At 37.6% G+C, this 23,108-nt stretch overlaps 3 protein-coding genes across 27 annotated transcripts in view; 2 read left to right on the top strand and 1 right to left on the bottom strand.

The window, feature by feature from the left end:
• Positions 1-2,446, bottom strand: part of kif1aa (kinesin family member 1Aa) — a 65,691-nt gene extending 63,245 nt beyond the window's left edge. For all 25 annotated transcript variants that reach the window (XM_084426281.1, XM_084426292.1, XM_084426302.1 and 22 more), the window contains exon 1: positions 1,998-2,446. The gene's annotated coding sequence lies outside the window, so the exon portion shown is untranslated. The remainder of the gene's footprint in view (positions 1-1,997) is intronic.
• A 2,668-nt stretch (positions 2,447-5,114) lies between these two features.
• Positions 5,115-13,985, top strand: LOC311301307 (allantoinase, mitochondrial). The gene is made up of 11 exons (XM_084426279.1): positions 5,115-5,331; positions 6,988-7,139; positions 7,414-7,528; positions 8,641-8,787; positions 9,008-9,053; positions 9,150-9,243; positions 9,368-9,554; positions 11,116-11,254; positions 12,448-12,620; positions 12,792-12,824; positions 12,905-13,985. Exons 1-11 carry the CDS (start codon positions 5,185-5,187, stop codon positions 13,049-13,051), a joined length of 1,380 nt encoding a protein of 459 aa, XP_084282405.1. The 5' UTR covers positions 5,115-5,184; the 3' UTR covers positions 13,052-13,985.
• A 634-nt stretch (positions 13,986-14,619) lies between these two features.
• On the top strand, positions 14,620-22,653 carry agxta (alanine--glyoxylate and serine--pyruvate aminotransferase a). Its single transcript, XM_084426280.1, has 11 exons — positions 14,620-14,823; positions 16,107-16,299; positions 16,395-16,459; positions 16,532-16,632; positions 20,014-20,084; positions 20,164-20,248; positions 20,332-20,430; positions 20,582-20,651; positions 21,639-21,734; positions 21,847-21,975; positions 22,117-22,653. Exons 1-11 carry the CDS (start codon positions 14,665-14,667, stop codon positions 22,222-22,224), a joined length of 1,176 nt encoding a protein of 391 aa, XP_084282406.1. The 5' UTR covers positions 14,620-14,664; the 3' UTR covers positions 22,225-22,653.
• Positions 22,654-23,108: the final 455 nt, after the last annotated feature.

The raw sequence follows: 23,108 nt of genomic DNA, 5'->3' as shown, positions 1-23,108 counted from the left end.
ATACATTTTAATAATTACACATGGAAAGATGCTTACTAATTGATTGAGACATTTTGATCAATGCACAAAAAATAAATACACGCTAAACATACAGTAAAATCCATATTTCTGAACGCATGTGCAGCATTTCTGAAAATAAAGGAAGGATATAACTCATTCTGTAGTTCCATTACTATATAGCAGCAGAGAAATATTGATTTAGTCTCTTCTCCATTGGAAATTGAATTACACCTAGTTTCGGGAAAGCTGTTAAGCTGCCTATCACCATAGCAACTATGAGTATAATTTCTGTTGAATCTATAAAACAAAATGGCATGAAGGGATGAAAAGCAAACACATGATTTCAGTTGTGACTTACAACAAGGTTAAACAATAAATCCCCAAAAATGTTCAATATTTCAATGTTCAGACAAAGCGGGAAGGCTGTGTTTATATGACCTCACCGTAAAAGGATCATGCACGGTCAGCTACAGATCTAGAGAGATACTCGGCCCGGCAGCAACAAAAGAAGTGCACGGCTGGCTAAACGTCAGTACGCTTCCTAGGATTACAATAGCCAAATAACAGAACTGGCTGCCACCCACTCCGAGTCCAGCTCAGCCTCTTAGTCGGACCAAAATGGAGGTTCAATTAATGTGTCAGGGGAGATTTATGGCCGTTAAGCCTCAATCTTCTTTAAAGAGTTCTACTTCAGTTTATATATGTGTTTGGATCAGTAACTAGGAGGTTTATTTGAATACATATAAATGAGCTCACACAGAGATCTCATGTAAGCATCATTTTGAAATTGTCAATTATAAGGACATCATGCTGAGTCACATTCTGGTGTGTCAGAGTAAGCTCAGTCTCTCTCATTACTCTTCAGTCTACTTAGACTCTTAGACCCCTTAACATGAACCTCAAAGGTTGCATGTCACTTTACAAAGACGTTAAAAAGCTGCGGTGTTGAGTTGAAAACGTAACTATGAAATAAATTGTATATTACATGTATTGTGACCGACACTTTCATTAATTAACCTATACACATCCATTCTAAACAATCTGTGATTAACATAATTGGTAAAAGAGAATTTAAGACCACAAAGGAAAAAGATCAAGTCATTTTTTAAATAAAGAAGAGGGCAGAATATTTAAGTAAAGAATAAAGGTCATGTATTTTGTACATACAGTGCATCACAATTAAAACTCCATTCAGATGCACATCTTCATTACAGATAAGCAGAAAGATCGATTGTACAGCATGTTGTCAAAAAATGTGATAGTACCTAAATTAACTGCTTTTATTCAAGTCAAAATAATTATCTAACTAGCCTCACTACAATGTTACACCAATAAAAGTCATTTTAAGGGACGGATCAAGTAGAAAGTGTGCCTTAAGGTAATATTTTGCAGTGTAGATCATAAAATCATAAATATTCAAGGTTATTTTTAATTTGCTATCTATCATTGCGTTCCTAAGTGTTAAGAAATCTACATAAATCATTAATTGTGCCTGACATCATTTGCATAGTGCTGTTAGAACACAGTGGGACTGACAATTCCATAAGCGTGTGATGCCAAAAGTCATAATATTTTACCCAACTCACTATTATATTAACTCTTATATATATAAAAAAAAAAGAAAAGAAAAGATTGAACTGTAAAAAAGTATAAATGAAATACCTTGCCCTGTAAATTCTCAAATCGTGATTCATTATTGTGTGCCTGCCAGCTTGAGACAATGAATGACAGTGCATTTATCCTTCCCGCACTTAAAAATATGTACACAAGGACAGAGGGCCATTTATGACGAACAACATCTGTTCCATTACTCACTTCTCAAAAAAACACTTCTCTGTCATAATAATAATGTCTGGATTTGTTGACAGCTCTGAATGGCCGCACCCCACAGCAGTCCCACCCTGGTGACCCAACACCAAATAAACACACAGAGCCTCATTAATACTGCATTGTCCTCTAGAACACGCTAACAATAATAATAAAAAAAAAACTCTTACCTTTACAATGGAGATCCTCTGATGCTCTCAGCTATTGACTCTACAGATCAGCTCCAACTACTGTCTCTTGCGCTGGCTTCTCAAAATATTTTTCTTGAGCTCTTCCTCTGATATGTCAAAAACAATCTGCTTGTCCCTCTGTTTAACAAAGGATCCTTTATTTGTTCTGGATGCCCGTTGAGGCCTGCTTGTAAGGAGGAAGGCTACTTGGAGGAGAGATCTTTGAGTGCCCTGTAATGTAGAAGTCAAAATGGCTCTGCTGGTGATGCTGAGACTGAGTGAACCAGTGACATCATCAGTGAGGAAGGCAGAAGCATCAATGCAGTAGAGAGAGAGAGAGAGAGAGAGAGAGAGAGAGCGAGAGGGGGAGGAGAGAGGAGGGGGGTTGAAGGGATGGAGATTAGATTCCCCGCTGAGTACGGTGCGCGCGCACACGCGCACACACACACACGCACGCACACAAACATGGCTCTACATAACATGAGATTCAGTGGCTAGAGTTGGACTGCATACGTGTGATAGATTAAAATTAACCAAGTAGGTAGGTTTGTCCCCAAGTATGCAGTATGATTTTTAAGACTAAATAATATTTAATATTTACGTTAATTCACCTCTAATTCTATTGACTTAGCCTCTTTCTCTGTATTTGTGAATTAGAGACTAAAAGTAAAATGACACCAGTAAAGAAATAATTCTTAATAAAAAAAAAAAACATTCATTTTATTTGCAATTAGTTTCATTTAACAGCTATAGATTCTTAAATATTGAAGGTAAAAATGGTCTAAAATTCTAGATTATTAAAAACGGCAGTCATTTAAATTGTTATGCAGGTAAGGGTTAATTGAAAGAAAATATTATTAAAAATAATAATAATAAATATGAATTCATTAGAATTCATATTAGGTCATTATTATTATTATTATTATTATTATTATATGACTTCTAATGTCCAATTCTTATGCTAAAGAAAATAAAATACTGAAAATAAAAATTAATAATAATAATGTTTTTATTATTAAATTATTATTATAGCATGACTTCTACACTTTAATGTCAAATGCTAAAGATTTATTTTTTTTAATTCTCAGTTTTTATACTTTTTTAATTAAGAGCCAAAAATAGATAAAACAAACAAACAAACAAACAAATAAATAAATACAAATAAAATGTAAATATTTTACATATTTTATAAAAACTACTCGAATCAAAAAAGCTATAAATACAATTTCCTGAGATTATGGTTCTGCAGTATTGCTTATAAGTTCAAATATTCCACTTTTTTTTCCCATGGAAAAATATGGAATTGGAAAGAAGTGTAAATAATATTTGTCCTCATTTTGACCTTTCCTTTGAGCTATCTGTCGAGGAAAAATCAGCTTTCTGGTGGGATTACTCAGTTCACAAACTATTAGAGAAAATTGAACTGTGCTCTCCCCACAAATCCAGTAAATCCATGTAACACATTCATAAAGGAAGCTTTTCCCACTGACATTAATCCGCCTCTATTATTCTGACTCAGCCTCTCTTTGCATTTTATGAATTTAGATACTAAAATGAAATGACACCAGTAAAGAATTATATCTCATGATTAAGTCCCATATCTTAAAATTTGCATGACTGAACAAAAAACAAGACTATGTTGAGCTTCTGATAATTCAATAATTATTTTAAGAGAACATTTAAACAATCAAAGTAATATTACTGAAGTAATATATAAGTGAAATAGCCATATTTATGAGGGGAAAAAAGGGATTTTAAAAGACTTATCCATCAACAATTAATAGCCATCTTTTAAAGAAGATAACAGAGGTCATTATTATGCATGATTTAAAGTCAAAATGGTTTTTATTTAGTGTCTCTAGCCTCTATGTGAGGAAAGAAAAACAGAGCAGCGCATCAGTCCCTCTGAATGCTGTAATGATGATTCAGTGTTTTGGCCGTTCTATGTACAATAGAGGGAAGGGCACAGACCATCTATGGCACATCCAGAACATGGAAGTATCCCTTGGGTTTCACCCAAATCAATGCAGTTTTCTAATGTCCATCTAATGAGCTGAGCAGGTCATTTACTTCATCTGGGACTTCATTTCCTATGGTCTTTGTCTTCCTTTTCATTCTATTATCTTTTGCTTGTCTGACTCTTCCTAACACCTCTTTATCTCACCCTGTTTTGTCAACATGCCCCTTCCTCAAAAGTCTGACCACTTACACCAAGTGGCCGTTCTTGATCACTCATAAATATCCATGAATCCAAGTCATTCAGGACTATATGTGTGTGACTCATAAATATTTAGAAACGTGCATCTGCAACATCACCAATGCTGCTCAGTAAAGAGACACACACACACATATATATACACACATACATACATACAGTATATTCGTCATTACTGTCATGGAAAAATATTCATTATTTATTATAATATTCTCACTACCATAATGAATATGCAAAACTCCAAAAAATAAAAAACAAATTGCAAAGTAATTATTAATAATAAATTATTGAAGTATTTCTTACACTGAATATACTTCAGTGAATGAATTTCATTTAAAAAAAGAGCACTCATACTGAATCTTGCATTATTCACTAATTTTCTTTATATCTTTTCTCTCTCTTTCTCTTTTTTTTTTTTATTTGAATTTAAATTGAAATAGGACATTTCTTTGATTTACCCTGCATGGCTCAGAGAGGAAGGCACAGCAAGCACTGAGCAACCACAGCATTCAGTTAGACACAATGCCAGTCTGAGCAGTCCCTTGTGGCTGCTTTTCTCTTCTTGTGTCTCTTTCTCCTTCCCAACCCTTCCTGCTCCTCTGTCTCAGCTCAGTGGAGCAATACTCTGAATAATTTATCCAGCTAAAGAAGCTCTGGTGTGGGCCTGACGCCTGATACCGTCTTAAAGAGACACGCTTTTAGCGAGAATACTGCAAATAAAAACATGATGATAAAAGATAATGCAACCTAGAAGCCCACAGCCGTCACACAAAAACAAACCTAATCCTACTTTCAGCTGTATTATCAGTTTGAGTAATTCATTCAAAAGCCATGCTTACAGGTCAAAGAACTTTTATCTTCCTGCTGACATCCACATAAAGATCAATGAGGGAGGTGCATTGACTCTAAAGTGAAAGCTGTTGCTGCCAGAACAGTGAATCACACTCATAGGCTACATAAGATATTGCAGAAATGGAACCAGGATCAACTGTCAGCGCTGTGCGGAGCCAGAGGGTTTTGTGTGGAGAGGAAATTCGACCTGCAGTTATCTTAATAAAGGAAGGAAAGATTCATAGCATTCTGCCTGATTCAGAAGCTTCAGCGCACACTGCTGTTAAGGTGAGCTAGACTGAGAGAGTGCGACATACACCACCTGCTGGAGACTACAGGCGGTGCAGTCCTCATAAGATTTTGGAGGATTTAAGATTTTTTGGAGAGAAGGGCCTGGTTTCAAAAACAGGGCTTAGATTAAGCACGGATTAAGCCTTAGTTCAATTAAGACATTTAAGCAGCTTTAATAAACGTGCCTGATGTGCATCTTGAGACAAAACAACATATTTTAAGATATCTCAATGCAAACTGCAGTTAAAACAGCTCAAATATGCATTTTAGTCTGGGATTATATGCTTAAACCTTGTCTGTGAAACTGGGGGAAAGATTTAAGGAAAGGATAATCCACGTAAAGGATTTAAGATTTTGCAGGTTGGTTTCAAACCTTGTTCAAAACCTTCAATTTCCTCCAACCTAAAATACACTTTTAGCTAAACTAAATATTATATTATTGGTTTAGAGAGAGAGAGAGAGAGAGAGAGAGAGAGAGAGAGAGAGAGAGAGAGTAGCCTACCCCTATGGACAAACGCATTTCGTTACTATGTTGTTTTTCGCGCAAAGAACCTAGCTAAAGTCAGCGAATAAAACACTGACACAATGATGAACAAGTAACAATTATATTCGCAATAACATATCGCTTTACAGAATTATTTCTTAATTTATCTTTGTAAAGAAACCTCATTGCTTAACTGGCTACTCTCTGCGTTCTCAGACGACGACATCTTTTCCTGACGGCCACTGTAACTTCTGTTGGTTGCAATTCGCAACCTTACCACTAGATGCCACTAAAAATTACATAGCGATTTAAGTAATTTCAACTTAAATTACATTAAATGAGTTGAATCTTGTATAACTTGTAAAAAAGTTGAAAATGGCTTAACTTATTTTGATGAGTTAAAGCAATGTAAAAAACATTTGTTGTCATATTAATGATCATATCATTTTGTTATTTTTTTCTATTTTTTTTCCCATTAATGTCAAGTTGGGGCACTGTTTTAAATGCATTAAAAAAATGTTCGGTCAATACAGTGGTTGATATGTATATACATAACTTTTACATTTTTGCTGGTTAATGATTTTGTTTCAGAAATGTTTAAAGGGATAGTTCGCCCAAAAATGAAAATTCTATCATTGTTTACTCACCCTCAAGTTGTTTCAAACCTGTATGAGTTTCTTTGTTCTGCTGAACACAAAGGAAGATATTTGGAAGAATGTTTGTAATCAACAGATCTCGGTCCCCATTGACTTCCATAGTAGGAAAAAAATATACTATGGTAGTCAATGGGGACCGAGATCTGTTTGGTTACAAACATTCTTCCAAATATCTTTCTTTGTGTTCAGCAGAACAAAGAAACTCATACAGGTTTGAAACAACTTGAGGGTGAGTAAACAATGATAGAATTTTCATTTTTGGGTGAACTATCCCTTTAAGTTAAAATGCTGTTTCATGCAGGTTCCATTATGACAGCCTATACCCCATATTTTGACAACATGCCTATTGTACAAAGTAAACAAATGTCTATTTGTCCATGTTCAATTAACTGTATTTTTTGCTCAGTATGTCTCTAACAAAACACATCTAATCCCTAACAAAACATCTAAATCTAATTTAAACCCTAAATGATTTTCCATTCATGTACTAATTAGACAGCATCTTTATAACAGGTGTTAGATGTGGGGAACAGTCTGGTAATGCCAGGTATAGTGGACAGTCATGTTCACGTTAATGAACCAGGCCGTTCCACTTGGGAAGGGTACTGGACCGCCACACGGGCAGCTGCAGCAGGAGGGGTGACCACTATTGTAGACATGCCCCTGTGAGTATAGACTTTTAAAATTAAAATTCAGTGACTTAGCTGACATCACCATTATAATGGACGGTATTTTTGGAAATGTAAAAAATAAATAAATATTTAATTCCCCCAGTCTCCCTCATAACGATTAGAAATAATATAGCTGATAGCTGAACTTTTATTAGCAAGCTGATAAAAGACCTTTTGGGGTGGGGGGGGACAGACCAAGTCTAGGTTGGTCTAGGTTGATAAATAACAAAAAAAAAGTGACACAACTGATTAATTTCATGGCACACAGAAACAGCATTCCACCAACTACGACTCTTGGAAACTTTCATGAGAAGCTGTGTGCTGCTACAGGACAGTGTTTTGTAGACACAGCATTTTGGGGAGGAGTCATCCCTGACAACCAGGTACTTGCCTACAAACTACCTGTACAAAATACATTTTGGTTTTACACTGTTCTTATAATCTTTTAATATTAAATATCATTCGAGCAAAAGTGGGAACACATAAAATATTTGCTACGCCATACCTCTATAAAAGTTTACCCTGTTTTTTACTTCTACGTTCCAAACATGGAAGTGCGAAAAATATTGTTTATCCATCTAAGCAGAATCAGCCGCTGCACACAGTAGTGTTTCATTTCTGAATAAATCAGCGTTTTTTAATGAATTGGTTGAGTAAATTATTCAATGACTCACTCCAAAAGACATCCGAAACCCTGAACCTACCACTAAACCTTAATTTAACCCATGTAGAAACCTTACACTAGTCAGTAAGTACATTGAAAGTGCACGTACTGTAAAACAAAGTGCAACCCAAAATCCAAATCTTTTTACACTTCATCCATACAAATTCATACTACACACACATGCATACTAGATACAAAAGCACATACTTTTTAACAGTCACAAAGTACTTTTTTTTACTCAGAAATTATCCGATTTTGGACGTAGCCATCCACAAAGATTCAATGATTCACTCCAAAAGACTTTGGCGTCATACAAATATGTATACTTCACATTTCATGCGTACTAATTCATACTACACACATTGGGCTATATAACGTATATAAGAACGTACTTTGCGGCTGTTTTTAAAGTATGCTAGCACATACATTTAAACAGCCACAAAGTACGTTCTTATTCAAAATAAATACCTACTCTTGTTTAGTTCCTGAATGAATCAGTTTTAATCGGTTGATTAAATGATTCTCTCCAAAAGACATCGGCTGCATCCAAATATGCATGCTAATGAATACTATACACATTCATACTATATTTTTTTAAGTCGCGAACATATTCAAAAGAAGTCCCTATGCGATTTCGAACACTCGTTGGCCATAAACTTGTTTAGTTCCTGAATGAATCAGCATTTTTGAACAAATCAGTTGAGTAAACGAGTCATTGATTCACTCCGAAAGACCGTCACTTATCTCCATCTATTGGCATAAGAATGTGTTGCCAGAATAACAATTAAATGTTTGTCTGCCTGCCAATCCATCTCTGTTCATCCAACTCAGCTAGAGCTAAGGCCGATGGTCCAGGCTGGTGTGGCTGGATTTAAGTGCTTTCTGATCCACAGTGGGGTGGATGAGTTTCCTCATGTGAGTGATGCTGATCTGCACGAAGCTATGAAACAGCTCCAGGGCACAGACAGCGTTCTGCTGGTGAGCCATCTCATATTCTGCCTGTCCCAATCATTTCATCTGACTTCATTAAACATTTCTGCCATGATGAGCTTCTCATGGCAATGGTAAAAGTATGTTTAGTCACAATTGTTCAGACATAATTGAATATGCAGCAATAAATATGAATTACAAAAAAAGAATTATGTTGCTTATGGAACATAATAAGTCCTATAGTAATGATGCACTTATTTTGGAATAGTTTCATGCAGAGCGAGAAGTCCAGCATCCAGCTGCTGAGAAAGGGGGTATGAGCTTAATCATTTAATGGTAATTAAAACTACTGAAAATCATGAACATTTATTAATTTTAAGATGCAATTTCCTGCTTTTCTCATCCCTCAGATCCGCATGAATATTCCACCTTCCTGAGGTCTAGACCTGATATTATGGAGCTTGAGGCCATCCGTACCGTCACTCAGCTCTGCTTACAGTATAAGTATGTTATGATGAGACCTATAAGGGTGATAAAGTCCTCAACTTTTGATTATCTAATGACTGTTATGCAGACTAGAGTAGCCAATCAAGAAATGACAGGTCAGCTGTTCTGTTCTTACTATCAGAGTGCGATGCCACATTGTGCACCTGTCGTCAGCCCAGCCTCTGGAGCTCATTAGGGCAGCAAGACAGGCTGGAGCTCCGCTGACTGTGGAGACCACCCATCACTACCTCAACCTGACGGCAGAGAACATCCCATCACGGGCCACTCAGTTCAAATGCTGCCCACCGATACGAGACTCGGCCAACCAGGTATCAGAAAAAAAAACGCATTTTATCCAACGAAACGGATTCCGTTTTACCGAATCCGTCAGATTTACACTAGAACTTGTTAAAGTAATAGTTTACCTAAAAATAAATTACTTTCTTGTGTGGAACACTAAAACAGACATTTTGAGGAATACACACACTGTCATTTCCCCCATGCTATTACAACTAATGAGCACCAAAAAGGATGTAAAAACAGCATCATAAAAGAATCATGCACTATATTTCAAGTCTTCTGAAATCATACAATAGCTTTGTGAGAGGAACAGACTGAAATTTACATTGTTGACAGACGATTATCTTCCCCTCCAGTGGGCTGTCAGTCAGGGACCCGATCAGTCCCATTTGTAAACCGAATTTCGGTTTTGTGAACTGAATCAACTGATTTATTAAAGGGTTAGTTCACCCAAAAATGAAAATTCTCTCATCAACAACTCACCCTCATGTCGTTCCAAACCCGTAAGAACACAAATGAACACAAATCGGAACACAAATGAAGATCTTTTTTATTAAATCTGAGAGCTTTCTGTCCCTCCATAGACAGCTATGCAACAGACACTTTGATGCTTCAAAAAGTTCATAAAAAAAATCGTCAAATATATCAATCCATATGAATTGAGCGGTTTAATCCAAAATTCTCTGAAGAGACACGATCGCTATGATGAACAGATTGAATTTAGGCTTTTATTCACATATCAAAGCTCAAGCATGTTCGCTTGACGTGTGAGAACCAATGAGGTTCATTCTCGTGTGTTATGCAGCATGTTTGAGCTTCAGCAAGAGCCAATGAGATTCATTCTCATGTTAAACAGCACGTTTGAGCTTCCGCAAGAACCAACGAGGTTTGTTCTCGCATGTCAAGCAAGTTCGGTTGAGCTACTGTTTATGTTCGCTGATCAATGTTTATCGTGAATAAAAGCCTAAATTCAATCTGTTCATCATACTGTATAAAGCACTCGTTTCTTTTCAGAAAATTTCGACTAAACCGCTCAATTCATATGGATTAGTTTTCCGATTTCTTTATGAACTTTCTGAAGCGTCAAAGTGGTAGTTGAGTAGCTGTCAATGGAGCTCTCAGATTTCATCAAAAAGATCTAAACTTGTGTTCCGAAGATGAACGAAAGTCTTACTGGTTTGGAACGACATGAGGGTGAGTAATTACTGACAGAATTTTCATTTTGAGGTGAACTATCCCTTTAAATAGAAAGCAGAAAATAAATAAATTCCCACAAAGTTATCATGTTTTTAGAATAATAAACACTTTATTACAAGAGCACAAGTCATATGGACTCATATTTAACACATTTATTATGGTGCTTTTGCACCAACTGCATTGAAAATTGTATCCTTCTTGATAATGTATCTTTTTGTGTTCCACAAAAGAACTTTATACAGGTTTGCAACAACATGAGATTGACTAAATAATGAGAGAATTTTCATTGTAGGTGAACCATTCATGAACTATTTTCTGATTGTCTCACGAACTTCCACAAAACGTGATTATAGTGCAGTCTAACTATTAGGAATGAATCTGTTTCTTTGTCAGGAGCTCTTGTGGTCTGCACTCAAAGCTGGGGAGATTGATATGGTTGTTTCAGATCATTCACCGTGCACACCTGACCTGAAGTGTTTGGACAGAGGCGATTTCACGCAAGCGTGGGGAGGGATCTCTTCTCTGCAGTTTGGTAGGCTGTCATTGTATCCAATTCGTTCATACACTCACACGCTGTATGTCTTATGATGGTCAAAGTACGGTGTGAGGTAAACAGTGGTCCACCAACAGTTTACCAATCAAACTAATGATTAACTCTTAAGAAACTGACGTTCAGGAGTCAAATCCCAGATTTGATCTAACTAACAAAAGATCTACAGTCACAGGAATAAAGTATGGGATTAGTTTGGATTTCCGCATTAATTGGTCATAAATCTTCATCAAATCCCAACAATTGACAAACAAGTCTGCAGAATCAAAACACAAACATGGGTGTTCCACAGTGATTTTGACCAAATTTACTGGACACATGAAACCAAAGCTGTTTGCAAAAGACTCGACTTTGCAAAAGGAAAACGACACAGCACACCCACATCAAAACCTCATCCTAACCATTATTGTTTGGAGCTACTTTGCAGTTTCATGTCCTGGACTGCTCGGAAAGCTCAAGCCCAAGTTTATCAGGACATTTTGCAGAGACTTTTGTCTTCCAATTGAAGTGCAATGGACAACGACCCAAAGACCAAGAGTAAAATCAATAACAGAATGAGATAAGCAGAAGAAAATATGCCTTCTGGAGTGACCCGGTCAGAGTCCTGACATCTTTGACATCCAAACCATAATTCTGAATTTAAAATGTAAGGTCTGATCAGCAATTACAGTTTGCTGTAGTAGGTATTGGCAAAACAGGGTCAACCAATTACCCAGCAAACAAAAAAACAAAAAAAATTTTTTTTACAAATAACATTTTACTAATGTTCAAATTAAGATAGGAATATGTTATTTCTGAATGTTCTCTGAACATTCCAAACATCCAGTTTTAAAATGTTTTTTTTCTTGGTTATGCGAACGTTAAGGAAACATTCCATTTAATTATTCTGCAAACATTATGGAAACATCACTTTTGAATGTTAACATTATTAAAGACAAGGTTAATTAGTTCCAACTTACTGGGTTCACATACTTTTTCCACCCTGAACTGTAAAATGTATTTAATGTTATTTCAACTGGGATTAGATCAAATGTTATGATCAATTTATTTAAAGAGAAATCTATGGTTCTGTAAGATTAAATGATCAAATTCAAAGAGTGTTTCATATATTGCGAGTTAGCAAAAACTTAATTGGTGTTACTAAAATTTCCATTCCTTTTGCCGTTTACCAACAGGTCTATCTTTGTTCTGGACATCAGCTTCTAAACGAGGATTTTCATATTTTGATGCAGTAAGACTCTTGTGTAAAGAACCTGCTCGACTCTGTCGCCTTGACAACCAAAAAGGGAGTCTCATTCCAGGTCACGACGCAGACTTAGTCATTTGGGATCCAGAAAAAGAGTTTATGGTGAGAAAGAGAGGGATTCACTCAAGGGAGTTGAGCTGAGATGCTCGAAATGACTGACAGCAAGATAGAACATGCTTGGTGCTATAATTCTGTGTTTCTCTGAAAATACACTGAAAAGTATTGGAGCCTTTTTGGAGCCTGCAAGTAAATGTGTGTCATTTAATTTTTTAGGTGAAAGAAGATAACATACATCACAAAAACAAGGTAGGTCAAATTGTACATAAACCAATATGACTTTTCACATACTGATGAAGGGAATTTTTTTACTTTTTCTCTCTTTTCAGTTGACTCCATACCTTGGCCTTGCTCTGCGAGGGAAAGTGAAGGGCACTATAGTCCGAGGGAGGCTGGTTTACAGTCATGGCTCTTTCAGCACTCAGCCTCTAGGGAAGCATCTCTTTATTCAGCACAAGACACCGGCACCACTGTGAACAAAGCACATGAAACACATTCATTACATATCTCGCCCTATAGACCTTATGTAGCTCCGCCCCTTTTCAGCGCTGAGCTCATTGTGTTCTGTCTTCCGGTTTGTATTTCCACAGCATGATGGTAAGACCTTACCGATTTATGAATGAAACGCTCGTTTTAAAAATCTTACCGGTCTACTGACATTTGTTATGACATCCCCTTTAAACATTAGCCTACAATTCTCATGATAACTTTCGATAACTTTACAATAAGTAAATCCACTTCACCGGCTAATTACTCTTCAACAGCGATGCCATGGAAATATACAGAGCTACCGCAAAAACGGAAGTTCAGAGACAAAATTCTAAAGATGTCTTGTTTCTCTGGCGCATAAGGTCTATATACTCACCACTGTCAGGTCAGGAATTGATATGCAACAATGTTACTATGTGGCATATAATTATAGAGTAAATATATTTTTTTTAATTAACAATTATTTTAATTGATTATTATGAATGGTTGTGGTATATTCCAAAATGCTTTGGGTAACACTTTATTAATAATAATACATTTCATAATTAACCTAACATTTCATTATAAAGGGATAGTTCACCCAAAAATGTAAATTGTCATAATTTACTCCCCCTCATGTCGTTCCAGTACGACTTATGTTTCTTCTGTAAAACATAATAGAAAACATTTTGAAGAATGTTGGTAATTAAACAGTTTCTATTCTCACTGACATCTCACTGACATTTTTTTTTTTTTTTTTTTTGTCCATACAATGAAAGTCAATGGGAACCAAAACTGTCCTGTTACCAACATTCTTCAAGTATGCAACCTTTTTAATGGAATTTTGGAGCAGGTTTTAAAGCTGAAATTTTGTTTATAATTGTTATGGAATTTGAAATGTTGAAAATATTTTGAGCTATTAAAATACAGAATTAAAATATGAATATGGTGCATTGTTTGTCATTTTCATTAGTTAGTTAATTAATAATGAATATTGTTAACTAAGCTCTATTGCAATTGTATATTTCTTCAGGAAATGTAAATACAATTTGATTACATTACTGCAAAGATAAGTAACTAATGTTTAACCCAACTTCAGAGCAAAACAGTGAATTTTTAAAGACTGCTTTACTGATTTACATGTAAAAATAAATGAATAAATAATTTTGAAAATTATTTATCTGTGATATTAAACTGACTTTTGTGGTTTGCTCTTGTTTTTATGAGCAGACATTGTCAAAGTATTATATACACTAAATGCTCAACATTTGAAAGATGCTGGAATAATAAATTAATGCTTTTGCCCTATATTTACACATTTTCTTCTGTATTAATTCATTTGTGTTTTAAAGTGAAAAATTATAACCGAAAACACGATTTAAGGTTTTAGTATTTCAGTGTTAGTGGTCTTTACTCAGTTAACAAGTTGAAATAGAATCTAAAGGCAAAAGAAATGTCAGTTAATTGAACAGCTGTTGTCACTGCTCAACTGCACTGTTATAGCACTGTACCGTACGCATGTCAGGACACAAAGTGAGATGATTGGGCAACAGGTGAAAGGTTTGTCCACAGTTTACATGAGTTAACCATTGCCTCAGTCTGTCAGTGTGCCGGCAGCATTATGTCCTCTCTGTCTGTTCTTCCACCGGAATGTCTGTTACAGCCTTTCATCGTTCCCAAACGACTTATGCTTGGACCTGGGCCGTCCAATGTACCCGCACGGATCTCAGCAGCCGGAGCACAGCCCATGCTGGGCCACCTGCATGCAGAAACCATTGAGGTAATACAGTAACTTACATGTGCTCATTAATATACGGACTACTGACTTTTTAGGCCTTCACTTTTATACAATAAATTACGCTTTACCATTTTGAATCATTATTGGCTTAAAGGGATAGTTCACCGAAAAAAAACTAAAATTCAATCATCATGCTGTTCGAAACATGTATGACTTTTCTTCTTCTGTGGCACATACAGTAAAATAAGATATTTTGAGGCATGTCTCATACGATCAAAAACAGTTTGGTTACTTACGAACATTCTTTAAATATCTTCTTTTTTGTTCCACTGAAGAGAGAAAGTCATACAGGTTTGGTAAGACATGAGGCTAAGTAAATGATGACAGAACGTTCATTTTTGAGTGAACTATAATATTTAAAGTCCCCTTGAGGAAAAAGTCAAGTTTTTAATGTTGTTTTTATGTCTATGTGGTGTTTTTAATGTGCTTTAAGACAAACCATGTGCAGATTCATAAGTCAACGCCATTGCTGAGTATTTTCTCTTTTAAACTGCGTGAACCAAAGACAGTCTCAAAAACACAGTTTGAAATCGCTGGAGTTTCTGACGTCACAAACTACCTTATAACCAATCACCTCAATGTGCCAAGTAGCATATCATTAACACTGAACTAACAGGGGAGATGCCAGGTTATCCCGGTATATTTTTCTGTTGATATGAAAAATTGGGTAGATTTAGCAATATAGTGGGTGAATGATGTATATTACGATGTTATGATGAACTATATGCCTTTCTCCACTGATGTTCTGAGTTGTTCTAAGGATGCTGATTTTCAGAAGGCAGCTGTCTGACTCTGAGATGGTGAACGGAAACATTGGTTTGTGTAACGCTAGCAACACGTTATTAGCTGTTTGATAACATAGTCAAGCAAAAGGCTAATCAAATTAATTACCGTTTTGTGTCCGACGTTGTAAAGAGCGATGCCGTTGTGCAGCGTTTACATCAGTAAGTTGACCGAGTAAATCCCTGAGCTGGCGTGAGTGGAGGCGGGGCTAATTAGCATATTCATTGCTCCGCCTATACTACATTAAATGAAGCAAGGGTGAGTAACATTCAAGCTATTTTAAAATTTTCACAGGAAAAACATTTAAATATGTCATTTTGGTGATAAAATGATTGACTACAGGGGGACTTTAAACAACTGCAACACAAGTAAAATGACTGGGATGTGGTTAGTGACATTGTGAAGTAGCTTGTTTATAAGAGATTTTCATAATTAATATCTATCAATGAAATTCATTCAGTGTTTGTTTAATTTTCTTTCAGATTATGAATCAGATCAAGAGTGGCATTCAGTATGCGTTTCAGACCCAAAACCGAGTGACTCTGGCTGTGAGTGGACCGGGTCATGCTGCTATGGAGTGTGCCATCTTTAACTCACTGGAGCCTGGAGAGAGTGTCCTCATAGCCGTCAATGGCATATGGGGGGAGAGGGCTGCAGAGATCGCTGAGAGGATAGGTACTGTTTCTGCTTTTAGTAGAAAGCCTGGAAACCGAGAGTTATAAAGGTGATTCAGAACATCATCAATTCATATATCAAACACTCTTCAACAGGTGCCAAGGTGAACACAGTTGTAACCTCTGCTGGTGGGTACTTTACAAATGAGGAAATTGAGCAGGTAAAAATTATGTTTCATTAACCACTTATGTATTAACTACATATGATTAACCATGTTTGTACTGTTTTGAAGGCATTAGACAAATACAGGCCAGTGGTGTTCTTCCTCACACATGGAGAATCCTCCACAGGAGTGGTCCACCCCATAGATGGCATAGGTGACCTTTGCCACAAGTGAGACATCTCCTCCTGAATAGAGCTCTGATTTCTCAACATGCTTCAGATTAAAACTCCTTGAAATCAAGCGTTTTCGTCTTTAAGTCTATTTTACTAACTTTGAGGTCATCTCAAAATTCACCTTTAGCAGATGCAACAGTCTTCCTCTTCTGAGAAAACAGAGAAAAATTTAGCGATGCACGATATAAACGTCCACCATATCGGTATTGGCCGATATATGTTAATTTTTAATGTTATCATTATCGGCCAAAATTTGGCTGATAATTTAAAGCCAATAAATAATGGATTATTTCCTTCCGCTGAGACACTTTGTGCACTGTTCGCCATGATGGTTTTGAATTGCTTGAAATATGATTGGAATCACTAAATTCAGTTAAGTGTAACATGTGCGGTGCATGGCTTTTAATGGTGAGACTTTTGTTTTTGTAATCAGGCTCTCAAAAATTATATAAAAATTTGGATTTAGATTTATCGGCCAATATATCAGTTATCGGCTTTCATATATAAAGAATTATCGTTATCGACCAAAATTTTCATATCAGTGCATCCCTAGAAAAATTATTGGTGACTCATAGTGCATTACACAGATTTTTGTCAAATCAAATGCTGTCTTGAATGAGAACGTTCCTCCCCCTAATACATTCAGCCATGACTAACAAGTAGGTTAGGCCGGTTCAAAAGGGAACTTGCACTGCGTCGATGACGCTATTGGGGAACGCCCTCCATGTGAACCGGTGTCTGAAAAACTATCCAATCACGGCAATCGAATTTGACCGGCGACAGCCTATGACGTCACTAATAGTGCGACCCGGAAGTATAAAAGGGGCACCTAGAGAAAATGTCTTCCTCTTTTTGTCTTCAGGGACTGTTTTGTCTGATTTGCAATCACCTGAAAAAGGTTAGAACAATTATGGCATGTGATAAACGTTTCAAGAAGTGTGTGGATCCGTGTCTCAGGTTTCTGACACCAGATGACACACACAACTTGTACGTTTACTGTTTGAGCGAAGAGCACGCACGATCAGCTCTTGAGAGATCTGATTGTGCAGAATGTTAGAGTTCAGCTCTCGTCTGGCCCTCTTCTCGAGGGAAGAGGGACAGGCATCTGGGCCCAGTGGTTCGGGTCCCACTCGTGCTGAGACTTGGATCATGGGGTTCCCAGATGGAGCTCGCTGATGAGTTTGAGACAGGTCTTTTCCTCTCACGCCCGTCAGAAGCTCGCGAGGGTGAGCTGCTGGATGAAGATGTGTTATCTCTTACATCTTCTGATCCAGCAGCAAGTGAGAGCAGAGATACAACCTGAACCCTCACAGCCTCCCTGCCCCACGTATGATGAGCTGTTGGGTGTTATGGAGCGCGCTTCAGCGAGGCTTCAGCTGCCGTGGGAGTGCGTGAAGGAAGGAGCCGTTTGCGGCTGGCTGGATGAGCGGTTCCTTTCTGGCCATAACTCCCCAGCTCCCGTGAGCCTTCCATTCCTTCCTAATCTGCATACTGAGATCAAGAAGGTATGGAAGAACCCATATTCTGCACGCATCCATCGTCAGCAGCGAGCAAACTACACTGATGTCGAGGGGATGCGTGAACATGGGTATGTGTCGATGCCCCATATTGACGAGACATTTGCGAACTATCTCGCTGCTGGAGAGGCATGGGCACTAAAAGCTCCGGCCCTGAATCATACGCGGCAGCAGGTCAGACTGGGGCTGCCTTACACACAATGTCTGTGTTACAGGCATATCAAGCCGATCTGCTGAAGGATTTGGATCAGGGGCAGGGTCTCTCCCCTGACGCAGTGGACGAGCTGCGCCGCACCACAGATCTGGCTCTTCGGGCCACCAGACAAACTGCTGCCTCGATTGGAAGGTGGTGGCGATGGTGGCCACTGAGAGGCATCTGCGGCTGAACCTGGCTGACATCAAAAAAAAAAAAAAAAGGGTTTTCTCCTCGATGCCCCGGTTTCGCCATCTGAACGTTTCGCGCCTCCGCTGAGTGGGTGGTGGAAAAGTTCAGAGAGGCGAAGGCGCGCTCGGCTGCATTCAAATCATGCATTCCGCTGCGGTCCGAATCCACGCCCAGACAGCCAGGGGCCCTGGCCCATTCCGGCTCAAGGATCGGAGACAGGGCCAGAGGTTCAGCTTCGCCTCTCGCGCTCCTCCTACAAGGAGTAGCTTGCAGAAGAGGCGCGACTCAAGAAAGAAGCGGGATCTGAGGGAGGTGATCCAGCACAGGCGCTCACAGCGTCAGTAAAGGGTCCCCTTCCTCTGAGGGTGAATAACATCCACCCTCTCCTCTCTTCTTCCTCTCCCCCTATTTTGCTTTACCCCAGGCGCTTCTTACATCAGGCCTGAGGCCTGGACCGATGATGATATTTTACCATTAAACAGAATGCTTCTGAAGGTCTGGAGTTGGGCTTGGTAGTGAGCGCGCCCTTTCTAGCTTTGGGTGGTAGGCCTTTATTCGAAGAATGAAATTTAAGCCACCGCTCTATGAGCAGCAGGATGATCTTGGTAGGTCTTTATGTAAGGTTGTTAAACTAAAACCTTGGGTCCCTGTTTAGAAAGTATTAAGGGGTATGTTTGATAGGAAAGGATATTAGGAATGGCCATATTCCTTTAAAGGATCCCCTTCCATGGAAGCTGTTGGTTTCAAGCCCTTGAGCGGACTTGGTAGGCTTTTCCTTGTTTGGAGGCCTCTTTGAGGCACATGGCTTAGGCAGTGACCGTAGGGAATAATGTCACTGACAGCCTGAATGTGACCCGAAGGAGGAGTGTTTTCTTGGCATTTCAGGTTGAAGCTGCCAGTTGTGACGTTTTGTCACAAGCCATAATTGGCATGCACTCCCCTCAGCATGGTGAGATTGTACTTCATTCCCAAATAGCATCATCGACGAAGCGCGAGTTCCCTTTCGTCTAGGTTACGACTGTAACCTCTTCCCTGAGAACAGGGAACGAGACACTGCATCGTTAGCCATGCCTTGGGGATGCCTGCTGAACATTCCCTTCAGAAGAAAGTGGATGACATGTTCTCTAGGCACCTCTTTTATATTTCCAGGTTGCACTAGTATTGACGTCATAGGCTGTCGCCGGTCAAATTCGATTGACGTGATTGGATAATTTTTCAGACACCGGTTCTCGTGGAGGGCATTCCCTAATTGCGTCATTGATGCAGTGTCTCGTTCCCTGTTCTCAGGGAACAGAGTTTACAGTCGTAACCTAGACGTTAATCATTTACATTTATCCATATAGCAGAAAGTTTTCTAAATCCAAATCAGGGTTGGTTGCTTAAAAAATAAAAAAAATGGATGGATGGATGTGTCTGTGTCTGTGAGAAATGTATTGTTTATTTAGTTTTTTGAGTAAATTCTGTTCTGTCACTTAGGTACAACTGTTTATTTCTGGTTGATTCAGTAGCGGCATTGGGAGGTGCCCCTATCTGCATGGATGAGCAAGGTATCACCACATTACACGTTCTGCCACCACAAACATTGTCTGTGATCCATGATTTGAAATGTACATTTTGTATTTCTAGGTATAGATATTATGTATACTGGCTCTCAGAAGGTCTTGAATGCCCCTCCAGGAACTGCACCAATCTCCTTCAGTGAGAGAGCATGGTGAGACAAAACAGCTCCAAGTATTATGTGGGAAAAACAAATCTCTAAAACGCTTTTTTCTTTTTTTTCTTTTGGCAAAACAGCCAGAAAATATTTAACAGAAGGACAAAACCAATCTCTTACTTCTTGGACATGAGCTGGTTGGCAAATTATTGGGGTTGTGATGACAAGCCTGTACGCGCGTAAGGACCACTTTTACCAAGCACTGTTTGTTTTTTTGTTTACCAAAACAAAAATCAATATGCTCAGACCTTTGAAGTAAATTCTCTATCATTAAAACAATGAAAGAATATTGCGCATATGATAAAGTTGCTGTATCTGTTGTTTGTACAGTTATCACCACACCGGACCTATAACTTCTTTCTACAGTCTGCGGGAGAGTCTGGCCATCCTCGCAGAGACTGTGAGATGATATTCAGCCTTATATTTAAAAAAAATTCTGCCATTATGATCATCTGAAGAGCAAACGGTCAAAAACATCAACATGAATTAGTAAATCTGAGAAATATAAGGGATGCATCTAATGAATGAAATCAATAACAGTTTTGACAACATATTTTATTATCAGGGGAAACCAAACAAGCTGTCAAAACCACAATACTATAGCATACCATTTTTGCACATGAATTTGCTGTAAATCTCTTTCTAATGTAAATGAACTTTGAGTATAATAATATATATAACATGCACCTTACTCTGACCAAATAGATTTAATATCTATGTATAAAATTTACATTTTTATTTTTATAATACCACCCAGATTTTGGGGTACGTATGGTGTCAGCTGTTACAACTTTTTTTTTTTTTTTGTAAATTTGCATTTTGGTATGAAAGTTATTGATAAATCATGAATAGATTGTACACAGATTCTTGTGTGGTTTTAAGACCCAATGTTCCTCAGCAAGTCACATGTAGTTTTATGCTTCAACTGCTAGAGGGCCAAAGTTACATCGTGCATGAAACTAAAGTCAGTGTGAAACTGATGTTGCGATAGTCTTTTCTTCCCGATCTTGACTATTCCCACTTTTCCCCATTGATCCAAGTTAAACGGCTTCTCGAACAAGAAAAAATGTAGGATGGGACTTGATTTTGTCCACTGAGAATTGATTGGATGGTTTGCTATTGCTGTGATCTCATGTGAGTGACAGGTTGTCCCGCCCTCAAACCAGTAAACACATCATCAGTGAAGAGAAGAGATGTTGCTGATGTGCACAGAAAAAATATTTAAAATAAATACTGCAATATTCCTTATAAAAACAAGAATTGTCCATTTTGATTTCATGGTGACTTTAAGTGCTTCAGAAGATCATTAGGTAATCAAGCCCTTGAAGCTCTTGGAGAAATGTAAATATTGTAAAAAGGCATTTGTTTGATGCATATTTTTTTATAGGGTCTTGAAAACTCATGGAAACGACACAAAGAGGTTGCAGAGTACTTCCATAAAGGCTTAGAAGAAATGGGCCTAAAACTGTTTGTGCAGGATAAGGTTGGTAGAAGAAAAGGAGCCTCAAAGATCGCAAAAAAATCTCATATAACATACATATTATATGAGTGTAACTATAGTATTACCTGTTTTTAAAACTTCTTGTGTCTTATAGAAAGCAAGACTGCCAACAGTGACCACAATAGTAGCTCCCCCGGGATATGACTGGCGAGAAATCACTGGGTACATAATGAAGACCTATAACATTGAAATCTCTGGGGGTCTGGGACCATCTGCCGGCATGGTGAGAAGCTATTGGATTCAATTAATCATAACTGACAGACAAAAGTCATTCCAAGTACATTGATATAGTGTGTTAAAGAGACATATGGGTCAGCAACTGTAAAAGCACTGTAAATGTTTTGTTTCTCACGTTATTTTACAGGTTTTGCGTGTGGGACTGATGGGATGCAACAGCAGCAAGGCCAATGTGGACATGGTGTTGGAGGCCTTGGCTGATGCTCTTAAACACTGTCACAAGAGCAGAGTCTGACAGCTTGACTGCTCATCAATAACAAGTCCAGCTTTTAACCCTATATCAGTGGTTTTCAGTTGTTTTTAGCCCCTCCTTAAAAAACGAAACATATAATTAGCATATTATAGCTGATACTTAAAAATGAGGGGGAAAACTAGTACAATAGCAATACTAGTAATGTTACGTTTTTATTGAAGAACTGCTATAAAACAACATTACTTTTTCATCTTTAAAGTTTTCTTTTTCTGAAGATTAACGGAAAAAAATAAACTTTTTGTAAGCTAGCCGTTCCTCTATTTTCTGTGTATTTTACGTTTTGCAAAAACAAAACATTTACATTTTATAAAGTGGTTCTTGTAATGTAAAAAAAAAAAAATATATATATATATATATATATATATAATAATGCATAAAAAGGATTAAAGGAATAATTCAGCCAAAATGAAAGTGTTTTCATTTACTCACCCTCATTTAGCTCCAAACCTGTCTTGATCTTGTTCATGTGGTTTTGCAGGATTTTGCTGAACTCCTGAGGCTAATCAGAGTATGCAGAATTTATTGTTAACTATTCAACCAAAGATGCAACAAAACATGTTTTACCTGGTTATGCAAATAAAGCCAGCTAAACAAAAGATAGTTGAAATGTAGACAGGATTTGACTGAGTGAAGAAACAAACCACAGTTTTCTGCAGACTTCAGGTTCACAATCCTCCTTCTCAAGGCCTGCATCATGCACAGCCTTTCTTTGCATTTTACAGTTGCCTATCATTGCCTGTCATTGTCTAAATCTTGGCCAACAATTATTTAAATAACAATAACTTATACACACAAATATAAAATGCACAAAAAAAAACCCAATAATAATACAAATAAATATATAGGCCCAATATCAAAAATGGTCT

This window comes from Rutilus rutilus (genome assembly GCF_951802725.1).
Source record: "Rutilus rutilus genome assembly, chromosome: 12".
In the NCBI taxonomy this organism is placed as follows: domain Eukaryota; kingdom Metazoa; phylum Chordata; class Actinopteri; order Cypriniformes; family Leuciscidae; genus Rutilus; species Rutilus rutilus.
The sequence above is the reverse complement of the archived record's forward strand: the minus strand, read 5'-3'. Positions and strand labels throughout refer to the sequence as shown.